The following is a 14,974-nucleotide window of genomic DNA, read 5'->3' on the forward strand; positions in this document are numbered from 1 at the left end:
GCATGTGTATTTAAATACTTACATGGAGAAAAGGAATTGCAGAAAATTATCTGCAAAGGTTTGCAATTTGAGAAAACTTCAGCAGGCTAAATTGCAGCAAGCTCTTGCTATTAAAACCCTTGGATGAACATTGAGTCATACAGAATATTTCACGTGTAGGTTCTCCTTAAAGGTTATGTTTGTTTTCCATCACTTATTTTATCAGCTTGATTATGCACACTTTAAAAATTCATTTTGGTCTAAGCTGCTGTTCATATCTGCTGAATATTATGGAGTTTGACTTAAGGCTGCCCATTTTTTCTGTGTAATAGTAATTTTTTGTGGGTTTTGTTTTGGTTTTTAGGCTATTTTAGCAGAAAACAAGGAGAAACTGCCTATAGCAATAAAGCCACCAGTTTATGACAAAGATAAAGTTTTCAAGTAAGTATCTGCAAACAATGCTTTGTTACCAAGATTAAGTGTAATAATTGCAGTGTGCTGAGGCTGAACAGCCTTTTCCGGCTTTAAACAACAGAGTCAAGTTGAAGATGTGTTGATATGTTGCCATTTACTTAAGATTCTGACTTAGTGGTTGTTCCTGTTGGGTCCTTCAGAGTAAATGGATCATCACTTATAGAAATTTCTAAAACTAAATTTTGATTGATTGATTTTTATGAAGTGCCACTCTTCTGGGTGAAAGAGAAGTTGCATAATGTAACACTTTTCACTAAGGAGTATAACTAAAGTGTGTAAGAGAGGCTAAAGACTTCTGTATTATAGGATGTATGTCCATAGAGGTACATGTGCTTCTCTGCACTGTGTGAATGTAACCGACTGTTTCAAAGTTTAGAACCTGGGACAAATTCTTAGTCATCTTGTTTCCAAGTAGAGCTAAGACAGAGAGTGGGAAGATAAAATAAATATTTAACCTGTATCCTGAAAAGCAGGGGAGCAAGTACATGTAGTTTGATATAACTAAATTATAGGTTCAAGTAGGCCTGGTAGCATTAATAGTAACTGCTGCCCTAGGGAGATTTTTTTTTCTATCCAGCTGTGCTGGTTGCTGGTTTAATAAAATAACTAAATGTTTCAAAGACGAAATTAATATGAAAAGTCCTTCCAGCTTTTTGGGCTTTGTCGTCTCTTTTTCTGTAGATCTTCTCTTTCATGATTCTCTTCAGATACATCAGTCATTTTTTAAAGATGCCCAAAAAGCCGTTATGAGACAACAACTCTTTGTTTTGATTGGTCTTGTCAGCTTTGTGCTTTGGGAGTTGATTCTCATAACTGCTTGACTTTAAATGCTTTGACTAAGTTAAGTAACATGTAACATGTATTATCTTACTTGCACAGTTCCACTGAATGGTATCTTCTTTAATCCTGGACTTTATAGCATCCCTATTAGGACTTCTGTATAACAAAGGGAAAAAAAATCATTCAGGAAGTATGGTTAGCTGGCTTTATTAGTTCAGTGTGTCATTGATATCGGAATGAAAGGTCCAGAATACGTTGGCTAATACCACAGTTCTGCAGTGTAGAGGCTCTGTCATCCATCAAACTTAGAATAGGACTTGGTGCATTCCTTATCTGTCTGTATTTTCATGTATACATGTGGATGTGTACAATCAGAGTAGACATTGGAATGTGTACCAACTTATAAGGCTAAAAATAAGGGGATACCCTTAGAGTCAATCACCCAGTAGTTGTCATGTGCCTGCCCTTATAGTCTGTGTCCTTCAGTGCAGAGGTCTGAATTTTCAAGTGTATGTGTTATTACTAGATATACTAAAGTACCTAAGGGAATCTGACCAGTAAACTCAGTGATAGGTGTTGGCAGTGAAAAATGTTAATTTTATATATTGTTTCTATGAAATCTTCATTCTTGAAATTAAGTCGTCTGCCTTCCAGACGTTTTGACTGTCCCAAGACATTTATGGTAAGAGTATTGCATGTAGAATGGATTGAGTAACTTAAAAACTTGCAATGGGTGAAATGGCCTTATTTTCCCTCTAGTCTTAACCTCAGTCAGCGTATTTCAGTGGCCTTCCTGCACTTAGCAAAGGTAGATTGAGCTCCCCTGTTTCTTCTGTGCTGCATTTTTGTGTTTTATAAGCAAGTCTTAAGATACGTAATCCAGAAGGCTCTGGCATGTGGATTTCCTAGCAAGACTTCAAGATTAAGAAAGCAGCCTTTTTATTGTTAATGTTGAGTAACACTTCTGTGAAATCATGTGTATAGCTGTAAGCCACTAAAAAAAAAAAGTGTTTCTAATAGTCTCTGATAGCTATACATTCTAGAAAGGTGTTTCTAATAGTCTCTGATAACTATATATCCTACAAGATACCACTGTCTTCTATGCATCTATAAAGGCAGCTCAGTGTTGTAGTGGGAAGTTTTTGAAAGAGAAGCATTAGTTTGTTAGGAAGAGGATTCTGTGTTTCTTTAATACTTAAGTAGTGGAAAAAGAGTACCAGAATCTTTCTTTAAGCCTGCTATTTGGGGTGACTGAATGCAGGTCGATACTTGTATTTCTGTGTGATGTAGAGCTTACATAGAGCATTTAAGTGAATTAACACTGGGTGGGAATTTATTTTTGGACATGCAAGAGGAGATGACCCACCTCTAAGCTGAGTCCCCAGTTTGTGTAAAGAACACCCAGCCGTTCATCTGAGAAAAGTAGCTGGTGTCCAGCCAGTAGTGGGAGTTTATTACTAAATGATGTATTCGGAAACATGGAATAAAAAGGGGGAAGGGAACCTGTGACTGATTAAATGTTGTCTAGGAAATGATGTGGAGTAAGACTTATTGGGAGTTATTAGATGTTGCCAGGCTTTCCAGGTGTCCTTCCATGCTGTGTAGGGCCTTGGCCTCAGGCCTTTGTTACAGCAGCATTTTTCATACAATTGCCTCTTTCTGACTGGAGTAAGGGAGTTTGCCACAGGCATTATGTTTTTGCTTGGCCTTAAGCACTGATTAATCCATTTTAATACCTTAGGTTGTAGTTCAGCTCCACTGTTGGCTGGAAGAATTGTTGTGAGAACCATCAGTTGATGAAACAGGTCTCAAAGGTGTTTGATGTAGCTGCAACTGGAGGGGAGGGAAGCCTCACTCTTTTGACTTCCAAAGATTCCCTATGGAGTTACTTCCACTAATTTCTGTAAAATCCTTTTTTTAAACTTTACCAGTAAGTGCATTCAAGGTCTCTGGTAGTTTATATGCAAAGCAGTCCTATCTGTGACTCTTCATAGCTCCAGTGTAACACTAATTTTGAAACAAGGTATCACTTCTGTCCTGGAGAAGGCAATTGTAATCATACTGTTTTTGCAGATAACTAACCAAATAATTTTACAGCCTTAGCCCAACTCTAACCATGGCTGTACTCCAAATACGTAACATTATACAAATTTTATCCGACCACATGGCTTTTCAGAATGAGTGTACCAGACTCTATACTTGCCTGTGTTATTTTTACCATTTTTTACTGAGCTGGAAACCAGACACTGCTCACATAGCCTGGAGTGGAAGCTGGTAGTCCTGAGGCCAGCATACCAGCACTCTGTCACAACAAAAATGTGCAATATGTTGGAAAAATATTTCCATACTATGCTAAAGGGGCTTAATCACAAGAAGGGGGAAAAAACCTCTCAAACTCCTATTGCTGTTCCCATTTATTGAGTGGATTTAACAAACAGTATGTGTCCATTGTGTAGATCAGATGATCCTCTTGCTACTAAGATCTATTAGCTAGGTGTGCATGCAGCTACACAGGACTAGTGACTGTGGCATGATAACTTGTGTTGTAGGATGTGTTTGTAAGGGACTGATCTGGGACTGTATGAGGAACTTAAATTCTAGTATTTCTTGTACTGCGTTTGTTCTTATGTGTGTATTTGTGTGAGGATGTTGGATGCTTTGAGACTTCGATACAGCATTATAAGGACTTTTATCTTCAGCTCACCACTTTGATTCCCTTTTGCTTCAGCAGGGGCTAAAGGTTGCTCCAAACGAGTGGATATTTGGATAACTTGCGTATCAAATTGGTTTGGTGGAACTTGTACTGGATCCTGTATCAAATCTGGTGTGCAGACTTCCAAGAAGCAGCCAAGCCACATATTGCAGAAAGAACTGCTATTGGGGCTGTATGAACATAACAACTTTGCTCTGTTGCAACAGCAGGGAAAAATTGGTGACTCCTTTCAACAGGGACACCAGGCTGACTCTCTTCCTCTACAGAGAAGTCAGCTCTCTTAGTCTTGGGCTCCAGCATAAATAGTCTAACCATTGTAGTATGTCACACATGGAGCTATGCAAAACATTTTACGTACTGTTCTTTTTAAAGAATATATTTCACCCTGTGATGGGCTGTTTTTACAGTTCGTTATTTCAGAGAAGTCTGTCTTGAGGGAATCTATCTTCCAATTGGTTAGGAGCAGAGGAGGAGATGAAAGTTACACAACTGATAAGAATAGGTCTGGAGAGGAGGAAGAATATAGTGGTTTCTCATGGAAAAAATTAGCGGACACTTAGTCTGTTTAAATGTTGCCCTACCATGAGAATTGTTTTCTATGTCAGTCTTGGTTTTTGAGTCATCGTGCTGAATTCTGAATTAAGTGACCTCACTTTAAGCTGTAAAATCATCAAAATAACCTATATTGCTATCTGCTTTTTTTTAGCATGTCAGATAGCCAAGTCACTGGTTTTATTTAAAAGGGGAATTTCTGAAGATCTGCAAGATCCTCCCTCATCCTTGGTTATGTTCTGTAATGTGTATCAGGTTTGGGTTGGGCTTTAGTGTGTTTTTTAGTGGGGCTGGGAGGGGGCTTATATTAAACCTCAGAGTTGTGTGCGCTTCCTGCACATACATAATGTGCATACTTTCATATGTTTTGATTGTTTGGAAATGTCTATTTGTATAAAGTTCTGAAAATAGTCTTCTGAAGTTACTGAGTTAAACTGACAAGATTTCCTGTGAATTTCTTTCTTGTAAATGACAAAATATTTAGGGCTTTTCCAGCAACAAAGGCCTTTACAAGGTCTGTCTCAGGGACTTTCCATGTAGAAGAGTGAATTCATGTTAGTGCTTCTGTTGGGGACTTAGCCGCTGTCGTCTGAATTGCTATTTTTGTGAAAGTTGTAGGAGTTAAACTATCTTTGAGATTTCAGTCTCAAAATGCAATTTTTTTAATCTGTCCCACTTCAAGTTAAAACTTTTTTGTGGGTTAAGAAGAGATTGTTGCAGATAGTGTGTATTGGTATTGTAGGAAGCCAAGCTTAAAACTTCTTTCTGTTCAAGCAAGAGCTGATCAGTTTCAGAAACCGAACTCACATTTTAATTCATGTGCCTTTTTTTTTCTAGGGTTTTCACAGACATTCAGCAAGTCCTCAACAGCTTGACACATCCCCGTTTTGTGTTCACGGACAACGAGGGAGAAGCAGACATCCTTTATAACTTCTCACACTTCAAAGATTACAGGTTGCAATTCCTCTGATAATACAAATTCTTTTGTTGCTGTAAAAACTGTGTTCCCAAAGGCCTCCTTGACCTTCCTCCTTCACCCAACTACTACTCTGTTTTTTAGGAAGCTAAGTGAGGAAAGACCTGAGGTAATGGTGAATCAGTTCCCGTGTGAGGCCCTCCTGACTGTCAAAGACTGCCTGGCATCCATCTCTAGACGAGCTGGAGGACCAGATGGGCCAAGATGGTTGCCTCGTACTTTTAACCTCCAAACAGAATTGCCTCAGTTCATCAGCTACTTTCAGCAGCGTGACAGAAGGTAGCTCATGTTTCTGCTTCCTTACATTTTGTGCTTTCTTGATCCCACTTTCCTTAAAGATCAGTAGCCTGCATTTTGGAGTTGGCAGCTGTTACCACCTTGAGTTTGTTCTTGCCGCGTTTATGTTGAAGTGAATTTTACCTGGAAAGTGTGAGCTTTTTAGATATTTTCTTTAACATTAGAGTAGTTAAGCAATGCATTTTGAAACACAGACACTTTGCCATGATTTGAATATGGATTTGAAGCTGTTGCTTTTCGTCTAGTCAAGATCTTGCCTCTTGTATTTAAGATATACAAAGAATTAAAATGTGTTTGCAATAAATTGTTGGGTTTTTTTCTGAGGGGACCAGTAGCAGTTGTTCTTGCACTTAAGCCAGAGTGGAAAATGTTTAAAGTAGAATCATAGAATCATTTCAGTTGAAGAGACTCTCAGGATCACAGAGTCCAACCATAACCTAACTCTAGGACTAAGCCATGTCCCTAAGAACCTCTTCTAGACCCCTTTTAAACAACTCCAGGGATGGTGACTCCACCACTTCCCTGGGCAGCCTGTTCCAATGCCTGACAACCCTTTCTGTGAAGTATTTTTTTCCTAATGTTCAATCTAAACCTCCCCCTGGTTTAGTACATGGGTTCTGTAAGGCTATGAAAGTAAAACTGAGTTTTCATGTTAGCCTAAAGCAGTTGTGGAACTTTAGGGTTTTAAATCCACACTCCTGCTGGTGCAACTGCCTTGAAGTGGATGGAAACTAAGATTTTCTTTTGGTAAGAGAAAGAGAGCGTTAGGTACTGCTAGTGAAATAACCTCTTAGGCCTGGCATGGAGTATTCTGGTTCAAACGTTGTTTCTTTGGTGATGCTTGCTTATGGTGCCACCTGCCAGGCATTTCGTTTGGCTGTTCTGCCCTCTGTGTAGTGTGTTATTGACTGGCACGGCCAAGAGAAAGCGCTCCTTCCATGTATCCTTAGCGTTTGGGTTTTTAATACCAAGGATTTACGTAAATGCAACGTGTATGTAGAGGATGGGAAGCAGAAGATAGGAAGTTTCAAATAAGTAAACAAAACAGGCTCTCTTTAGGTAACACCAATAACATCAGCTCTGTTCATGCTGTTTATCCTGAATCTGAAGAAGTTTCTCAGGATGCTTTAACAGACTGAGGAAAGGAAGACATCAAGTGTCACCCTGACCTTACTCAGAAAGATGCATTGAAAGACCAGCATGTTCCCTATTTTCCTCAAAGATATTTCAAAGAATTTTGTCCCTTGAGATGACTAGTTACTAGAAAGTGAGAAGATGGTGGTGTGCTTTCAGTTTCTTGCAATATGACGTGTTGAGATATTGTGCTATTTCTTCTCAAAGACACAAGTTGTGGTGTCTTTTTATGTGAGTCATTTGGAGGTGTTATTAGGGAATCAACTTAGAAAATTTCACAATACCCTGCCAGAATGTTCTTGGACTCATGGCAGAATGATTTCTGCACCATGACCTGCGCGTGTTCATGACGGTGCTGCTCTGTTGATGGGTAATTTTTCCCCTTTTGAAAGAGTCGGATGCAGAAGAAAGAAATAAACAGTAAGAGCATGCTAGGCCCTAACTGAAAAGGTGGGTGAAAACTACCACTGCCTTTTCTCTCCTTTACACCTAAGGCTTACTGCTCCCAGCTGTCAGTCCTTAGTCTTTGCACTGTAGCTCACAGCTTTGTATAATAACATGTTTATTCAGGGGAGTACTTAGATCAGTTCAAGTGGATGTTCAGAAAAATGAATGAGGTGGATACTTACATGTGTTGGCTTCTCTGTCTCTTTCTCTCTCAGAGGAGAAGACAATCACTGGATATGCAAACCATGGAACTTGGCCAGGAGCCTGGATACCCACATCACCAACAGCCTGAACAATATTATCAGGCATAGGGAGAGCACCCCAAAGGTTAGGAAGTGTGGTTTTGAATGTGATTTGAAAAGGAAAGAGCTGAAAAAACTGTTTCATAGAAGGAGGTCTAAAAATTCAAATAAGGAGAATTATTTCCTTCAAAATTCATATGCTGGCCATAAGCATACAGTTTCAGTCAATTCAGAATTGATTGGGATTCAAATTGGTCAGCTCCATTTGCTGTAGTGATGAAATCAAAGAACCTGGTGTTTTCTCATTTAAAAAATAAAACTTGCCCTGACAGTGACGAATACTCCAGTGTAGAGCTGCTTTAATGCTAATCCTCAGACTGGCAGATGAACACACATTAACTATAGTTAGTGTTGGTCATAAATTCTGTAACATTATTCCTTCGGTTCCCTGGTTGATCGTTATTGCTGATCCACAGCTCTGCTCAGTGGCACAAAGTACCATCTTTGCCAGCAATAGATGAATTGTGGAGCTTTTTATAGGGAGTCTGCAGCATGCGGTCATACGTCAGAGTGTCACTTCAGCTTTATTTCTGTTAGTGTGTGGACTGCACGTATTTTCTGGAACGCAGAAATGCACAAAGAATTGCTTCACATTTCTAGTACAAAAGAACAAGGTCACTGAAATTATAAATGAAATTTTGTGTTTTGGTGGTTTTGGTTTTGTGTATGTTTGTTTGGTTTGGTTTGGTTTTTTGTTCTGTGGGGGTTTTTTTGTTTGGTTGGGTTTTGGTGGATTTTTTTGGTTTTTTGTTTTTTAATGAGTACATTTTGGCTTTCCGCTTCCCCAACCCTGATGTCAGAGTTTGATAAAAGGTACTTATTTGCATAACAATGTTGTGTATTCATGCACCTTTCTAAAGAAAAACTGAATTGCATGCAAGAATACCTTAACTCATCCTCAAGATCCAATGACGCTTTGTTTTCATTTCAGTTGAATTATATTTACTGGTTTTTTGCTTTGTTGTAGGTGGTATGCAAATATATTGAGAATCCAGTCTTGTTTCACCGAGAAGATGTGGGGATGGTTAAGTTTGACATCCGTTATGTTGTATTGCTGCGGTCCATAAAACCACTCAAGCTGTATGTCTATGATGTATTCTGGCTGCGCTTTTCAAATAGGTAATTACATTCTCCTCATTAGTGTGGAGGAGCTTAGAATTAAATCTGATAGCTTGAAAACTGAAGGAATTGTTTTATTCCTTAGGGCATTTTCGCTTGATGACTTGGATGACTATGAGAAGCATTTCACAGTCATGAATTATGCTCCTGGTGTAACATTAAAACAGGTAAGCAAACAGTCCAAAACATTCCCTCGCCTTTCCCTTGTTAGAAAATCTTCTGGTGCCTCCTTTGTGACTGTTGCCTATTTCACATCCACTTAAACAAGCAGTCAGTGTGTTGAATGTGCGCTAAGCAAATATTTTCCTAGGTTCTTCCTCTTCTAGACACCTAATCGTCTGTGATTATGTAAGGTAATACAAACCTACATCCTGAATATAACCCACATTGATAGAGATTGGTAAAAGACTTATTAAAATGGCAGCTAATCATTGCCAAAGTCTTCAGTGTGATCTTCTATAAAAAGAAATACTGGAACAAGGAATGTGTTCAGGATCTGTCTAATTCCCCTTCCCTACCTGGACTTGTATGAATGGCAAAAGATACTTGATGTTCCATTCTCTTGTTATCTGATTGCTTGGTCGTTCCAAACCAAAACAGTCTTTGATGTTGCTGAACTGTTTTAGGTACACTGTGAAGAATTTATTCCTCTGTTTGAAAAACAATATCCTGAATATCCTTGGACAACGGTACAAGTAAGTCAGCAATTCATCTCCGTGTAAATGTTCGTGGATCTTTTTTTACTCAGCAAACTAGCTTTTCCAAAAGTCTTGTGGTTTTTTCGTTGATTTTTTTCTTTTTTTCTCATACGACATACTTCATGCGTATAAGTTCCACAATGGACAACAGATGTTAATCCTTACTTTAGAAGCATTTATGAACTTAGCTTAATTCCCTCTCAAACATTTTGTTGTTAGCATTTGAGAATTTTATCCCATGATTACACTGTGAATTCTTTATATTTGACTTAGTAACAAAGCTAGTCTTGACTGCCCTTAAGATCCTGGGAGCAGGGTCTTTTTTCTTGCAAGTTACTTATTTTTTGGAGAAGATTGCCAATAATCTAAGCCTGTGTTTGTGAAGATTTAGTATTTCATGCAAAAGACAGGGAAGTCTGTAATAGAAAGTGTACTAATCACTACAGATGTTGCTCACGTGACTCTGGAAAAGTTGTTTTCAAAGCCTTTACTACTCTCTTTTCAGTAGAATATTGACTCTGATTCTGAGAAGCTGAACCAGTGAAGTATTCAGGCTTTTGCTTCCTTTGCTCCAAACAGCTTCACAAGATAAGGAGCTGTCAGAACAAGTAGGAGACTGAAGTAAATAGGAAATTACAGAATATAGCAATCTTAGTGAAATAGCATCATAGGTTTTGATTTATCTGTTTTAAGCAGAGCTGTCAGCCTAAAGATCTCCCTGTGCACTTCCAGGTTAGCTTGCTCTGCAGTGCACTGGGGCTCACTCGTGAGATAAGGATGTGCCCAAATGGCTGATAGAAACAAGCACTGCCCCTGCTCCGGGGGTTACGCTGCCCGATTGGATGGTGCAAAGGCTGTGTTATTATACTGTCACATGTTTAAAAGAAAACAAGTTAGGCTCATCTTCTCTCTTTTCTTGAAGACCCCTCCACCACCAGAGTAATATCTCTGAGCTAGTGAGTTAGACCCCCTGTTTGTTAAACTAAATCTTTCTTTTTAGACTGCAATGCAGAACTTCCAGCTGCTGCCCCAGCTTCTCTGTGTTAGCAAGCTGGCAAGAGCCCTGTCCCTGGTCATTGCACTGATGACTTTCCACGAGAAAACAGATGGTTACCTAAGACTAGGGCATCTTTTATCTGCAAAGAGAAAGCTCCCAATACTGTAGTTCTATAAAACATGCAGAAAGGCAGATGAGTGCCTTTTTTCCCCTGTAATTCATGCTTGAGAGAAAAAGCCGAATATGAAGAGATGGTTCAAAAACATGCACAAAACTGAATTGTTTCATTCTTCCATATTTATCAGGAGCTAGAAGATGCAGAATGAACAGTAGCTGAGCATTTATATGTGCATATGCTTTCAAAAGTGAATAAATTACCCAACTGTGCGTTCATGTTCATAAATTAATTTACATTAGCTTTAACTAGAACCTCATATCCAATCAGTGATACTCAGAGTATGACAAGTTTTGCAGGATTAGGTTTAAAATAGTCTGGAAGAGACTACAAGAGGTAAAAAGAGAGATGTTAAAATACGTACTGTAAGTTACCCAAAGTACTACTACGTGCAGAATCATAACAGGAAGCGTTACACCATCTTTTCATTTGCAGAATGAATGATTCACTGCAGTGTAAACTCAGTGCTCAAATTCACACCTGTATGCTCTTTCTGGTTTATTTCACTTTCACATTGGATGTCTGATTGTTTCTCAAAATACGAATGCAGTATGTTCTTTAAATCTCCATGTCCCCACCACCCTCTTTAGTGGGGCGTAAGTGGGTAGATTTTTTTTTTTTTTTTTTTTTTTCCCCATTGCGGAACAAAACAAAATGAGGCTAGAAGTCAACTTAATAGGCAGGAAAAAGTCAGAACTTCACAATTGTACTGCTGATGTTCACAGAACTCTCCTGGGTTTTCTTTTTCCCCTCTTCTACACAAGTGTAATACTATACATAATGTCTGAGAAGGGGGTTAATTCTAATATTAACTTATACATACTCTTTAAAAAGCTGTATGAAAGAAGTGATTAAAACCACGTTGCTTGCTTCTGCAGAACCTCACTTCTCATTCAGAGACCTTTTTCTGTTATTAGGCAAATATTTTTAAGGCATTTGCTGAATTGTTCCAAGTTGCATCAGCTAAACCTGCACCTCTTGGCATCTGTGATTATCCGTCATCAAGAGCAATATATGCCATTGATTTGATGCTTAAATGGGACACCAGCAGAGACGGTGAGAACCTGCTTTCTTTGAATGTTGATTTATTTATAATTTTGGACCTTTTCAGAAATTTATTTCTTCTGTCTGAACTCTTGCTGTTTTTTCAAGCAGTGTGAGCTGCGTGCTCTGTGCCTCCCACTGACATCAAAGCATATCTGGAGTTGCAGATCCGTGTGTTTAGCATCTGCCATGCTGATTAACATGGATGGTGAGGGAGCTGTTAACTGTGCTTGGCTGAGTCCTTGTTTCCTCTGTGCTGCTGCTACTGCCATTCTCTGTGTTTAAAAACAAACAAACAACAACAACAAAACCAAAACAAAACTACATACACACCAAAAAAACCCCCAAACCAACCAAACAAAAAAAAAAGAAAAAAAAAAAAAAAACCAAAAAACACAACATACACACAAAAAACCTCAGCTGTACAGCAGTCTAATCACTCTGACTACACTAAGTTTTCTTTCTCATTTATGGTGAGAGAATTTCTGAAATACTTGTCTCTTTATGAAGACCTTAAAGAGACGTCATACTATCTGTGGCTTCCGAGCTTGGACCGGTGTCCAATGCACATCTACTTATTAAAGCAGGGAGGTGACCACATTCACCATTTCAGTGCTGTTGATGTCCTCAGGACCATCACTCATTTGTTGCCAAGTCTCTGCAAGAACATGTATGTGAGGCTGCTTCATGTTAGTGCCACAGCACGCCTAACTGCCTGGAGACTGTCTTCCAGTCATTTGTGGTGGACTGGTAGCAAAGCTTGCTAAACAGGGTGAATTCTTTATTATCTCACCAGGAGGCTCAAAAATGTGTCTGGGTTGGGTACACTTACAGAACGTATCTCATAGGTGGAAAAGAGGCAGAGGCATCAACACAAAAAGGACTGGTAGGGCATATTCAACAGACCTGAGTGTACTCTTTACTTGAGATGTTGTGGTCCCCAAGACACAGGAGAAGTTAAGTGCTTGTGCCCAGGTTTTCCAGAGGAGTGATTAGGTGTTGTATTTTGGGTGGGTGCCCCTAGCATGCTCCTGCATTGGCTGGTTCTGCACATATTGAATCACTTTCAGGGAGAGTGATGATTGAGAAACAGGAGGTGTAGAATTGAGTCCTGTTCAGATCAAGTGGAGCAAGCATTTGAATTTGGGTCTGTTACATCCACGTTGAATGCTCTTTTACCTGTCCCAGAGTTGTCTTAAACAGGAGAAGCAAAGCAACTTGCTAATACTGCTTGCTCGAGGAAAACTATTGTAGTAAAAGGACCAACCTGACATTACGGCCCTGGCTAAACATGAGCTGTGCAGGTCCCTTGGCTTTTGAAGATGAGGGCGTGGGTGTGAAAGTCATGGCTATGATGCTGTAGGCAGCCTATGGACATATAGGTTAGCTGTTTCTGTGCAAAGCAGGGTATGACTTACGTACACATCAGAAGCTTGTATCTTCACGATCTTAACACCAGACAGGAAACAAAATCCTTTGTTTCTCTTTGCACAGAATGTCTTTGATTCTGAACTGTACTGATGAAGTTTCAAAAGAAAACTAAACTTCCTGACTTCTTTCTAGGAATGGGATGAAACGGCAGGTGGGATTGGCTGAAATGTGAAGGGACAGGACTGCTAGAACTAGAAAGGTAGATACCTAAAGGGCTTTAAGAAAGGAAGATTTGTACAGAAATGTGAAAGGAGAAGCAAGAGTTTTTTGGAAGATGTTTCAGACTGTCAAGCAAGACAGCTGTATCGGAGCAATCCTATTAAACTCCTGCAAATTCTCATTCTAAATGAGGCAGTAGATTAGCACAGTGATTGCAGAATTTGTTGAATAATTGTCCTCTGGATAATGATGGTACAACAGATGTCCCTCAGAAAAACCTCAAACCCACTGAGATAAAAGCACCTAGCTTGAGTTATAAGAGATGGCTTTTTCCAGTTATTTTCTATAATCTCTGACTTAAAGACAGCTTGTGATTCAGGTTCTATATAGAGCTTATATTAAGAGGCAATGTTTGTGTTCCTTTTTACAGGGAAAAGAATTATGCAGCCTCAGATCCTGGAGGTGAATTTCAATCCTGACTGTGACAGAGCCTGCAAGTACCACCCTACCTTTTTTAATGATGTCTTCAGCACCCTATTTCTGGATGAAATAGACAGCTGCCATGTGACTTGCATTGTTTAGCCAGAGGAGGCTTGACTGTATTAATTTCCTTCCCAGATATGCTTAACAGCAAGATTTATATTTCAGTTCTATGAGCTGCTGATGCAACTATTTTCCTGTACTGGTAACCCAGGAAAAAAGTCATGTCAGAAGAATATGCATATACCATATACTGTATTAATAATCATTTTGTCTGCATTTTCCTTGTCTTGCTTAGTTCTATGAATCATCGGTTTGTGTTGACCAAATATCTTGTTTATTGAATATGGGAGACCTCAAAATAAGACAGTAACTGGAGCAATTGACTTGTTTCTCAGGTAGCCTGATTGCTTGCTTGCTGGGAAACATTGCACAAGTTCCTCATGTCAACATTAAAACTATAATTTACTGAATCATGCTGGAGTTTGTAGACCTTTCTTATCTACCCCTCTGTTATACAAAGATGTAAAATCTTCTGAGGGGAAAATAATATGATGTTTCAAGTGCAGTGAACTGCTAGGGTAATGAGATGAAAGATCTGATGGCTCTTCCCATTTTTCTTATTTTAAAAAAGGTAAACAAACCCCACAATGTTTAGGAACCCTGTACTGCTGGCTGTCATCCTCAGCCTGCCCCTTGAAGAAACTTTTTGTGAGAAGTGGTCAGGCAAGACGTGAGAATGATGCAGTCTCCAGGGCAGCACAGGAATGCAGGAGCCCAAAGGAATGACGGGGATCTGAGAAACTCTGCTAGAAGCCCAAGCAGTCTTTGGACTTCAAAGTTTAGGATGTAAGATAGAGGTATTTGGGAGTGGGGGGTTTCAGTTTGAAATTAATCATTCCTAATCTTCCTTCTCAAATCAGGGTAACTGTCCGAAATTTAGGCTGTATTTATGTTGCTTCGTATGTTTGTACAAGTTGCAGAAATTCTGCTGTCCATGATGGAAGTATATAATATGTGGTCAGTATTTTTTTTTTAAAGTTAGTTGCAGCAATCGGGATCTGCTTGAGAGTGAAGTACAGGTATGAAATGGTATAAATGTTCTAAACCTTGCTTTAAGCTTTGCAAAAACACAGCATGTTATCCCTCCTGATCAGGAAGGGAGAGGGATATTTTAGGCTAGTTCAGGCTGGTCTGCAGAAACCTACTTCTTTCCA

At 39.2% G+C, this 14,974-nt stretch overlaps 1 protein-coding gene across 1 annotated transcript in view; it reads left to right on the top strand.

Moving 5' to 3' along the window:
* Window positions 1-14,230, top strand: part of TTLL12 (tubulin tyrosine ligase like 12) — a 28,538-nt gene extending 14,308 nt beyond the window's left edge. The window contains exons 6-14 of the mRNA XM_065647884.1: window positions 344-420; window positions 5,336-5,452; window positions 5,559-5,753; window positions 7,568-7,679; window positions 8,622-8,773; window positions 8,859-8,940; window positions 9,400-9,468; window positions 11,561-11,699; window positions 13,708-14,230. Of these exons, the coding sequence (XP_065503956.1) occupies window positions 344-420; window positions 5,336-5,452; window positions 5,559-5,753; window positions 7,568-7,679; window positions 8,622-8,773; window positions 8,859-8,940; window positions 9,400-9,468; window positions 11,561-11,699; window positions 13,708-13,859 (1,095 nt within the window). The 3' untranslated portion in view covers window positions 13,860-14,230. The remainder of the gene's footprint in view (window positions 1-343; window positions 421-5,335; window positions 5,453-5,558; window positions 5,754-7,567; window positions 7,680-8,621; window positions 8,774-8,858; window positions 8,941-9,399; window positions 9,469-11,560; window positions 11,700-13,707) is intronic.
* Window positions 14,231-14,974: the final 744 nt, after the last annotated feature.

The sequence above is a fragment of the Caloenas nicobarica genome, chromosome 1, assembly GCF_036013445.1.
Source record: "Caloenas nicobarica isolate bCalNic1 chromosome 1, bCalNic1.hap1, whole genome shotgun sequence".
Taxonomy (NCBI): domain Eukaryota; kingdom Metazoa; phylum Chordata; class Aves; order Columbiformes; family Columbidae; genus Caloenas; species Caloenas nicobarica.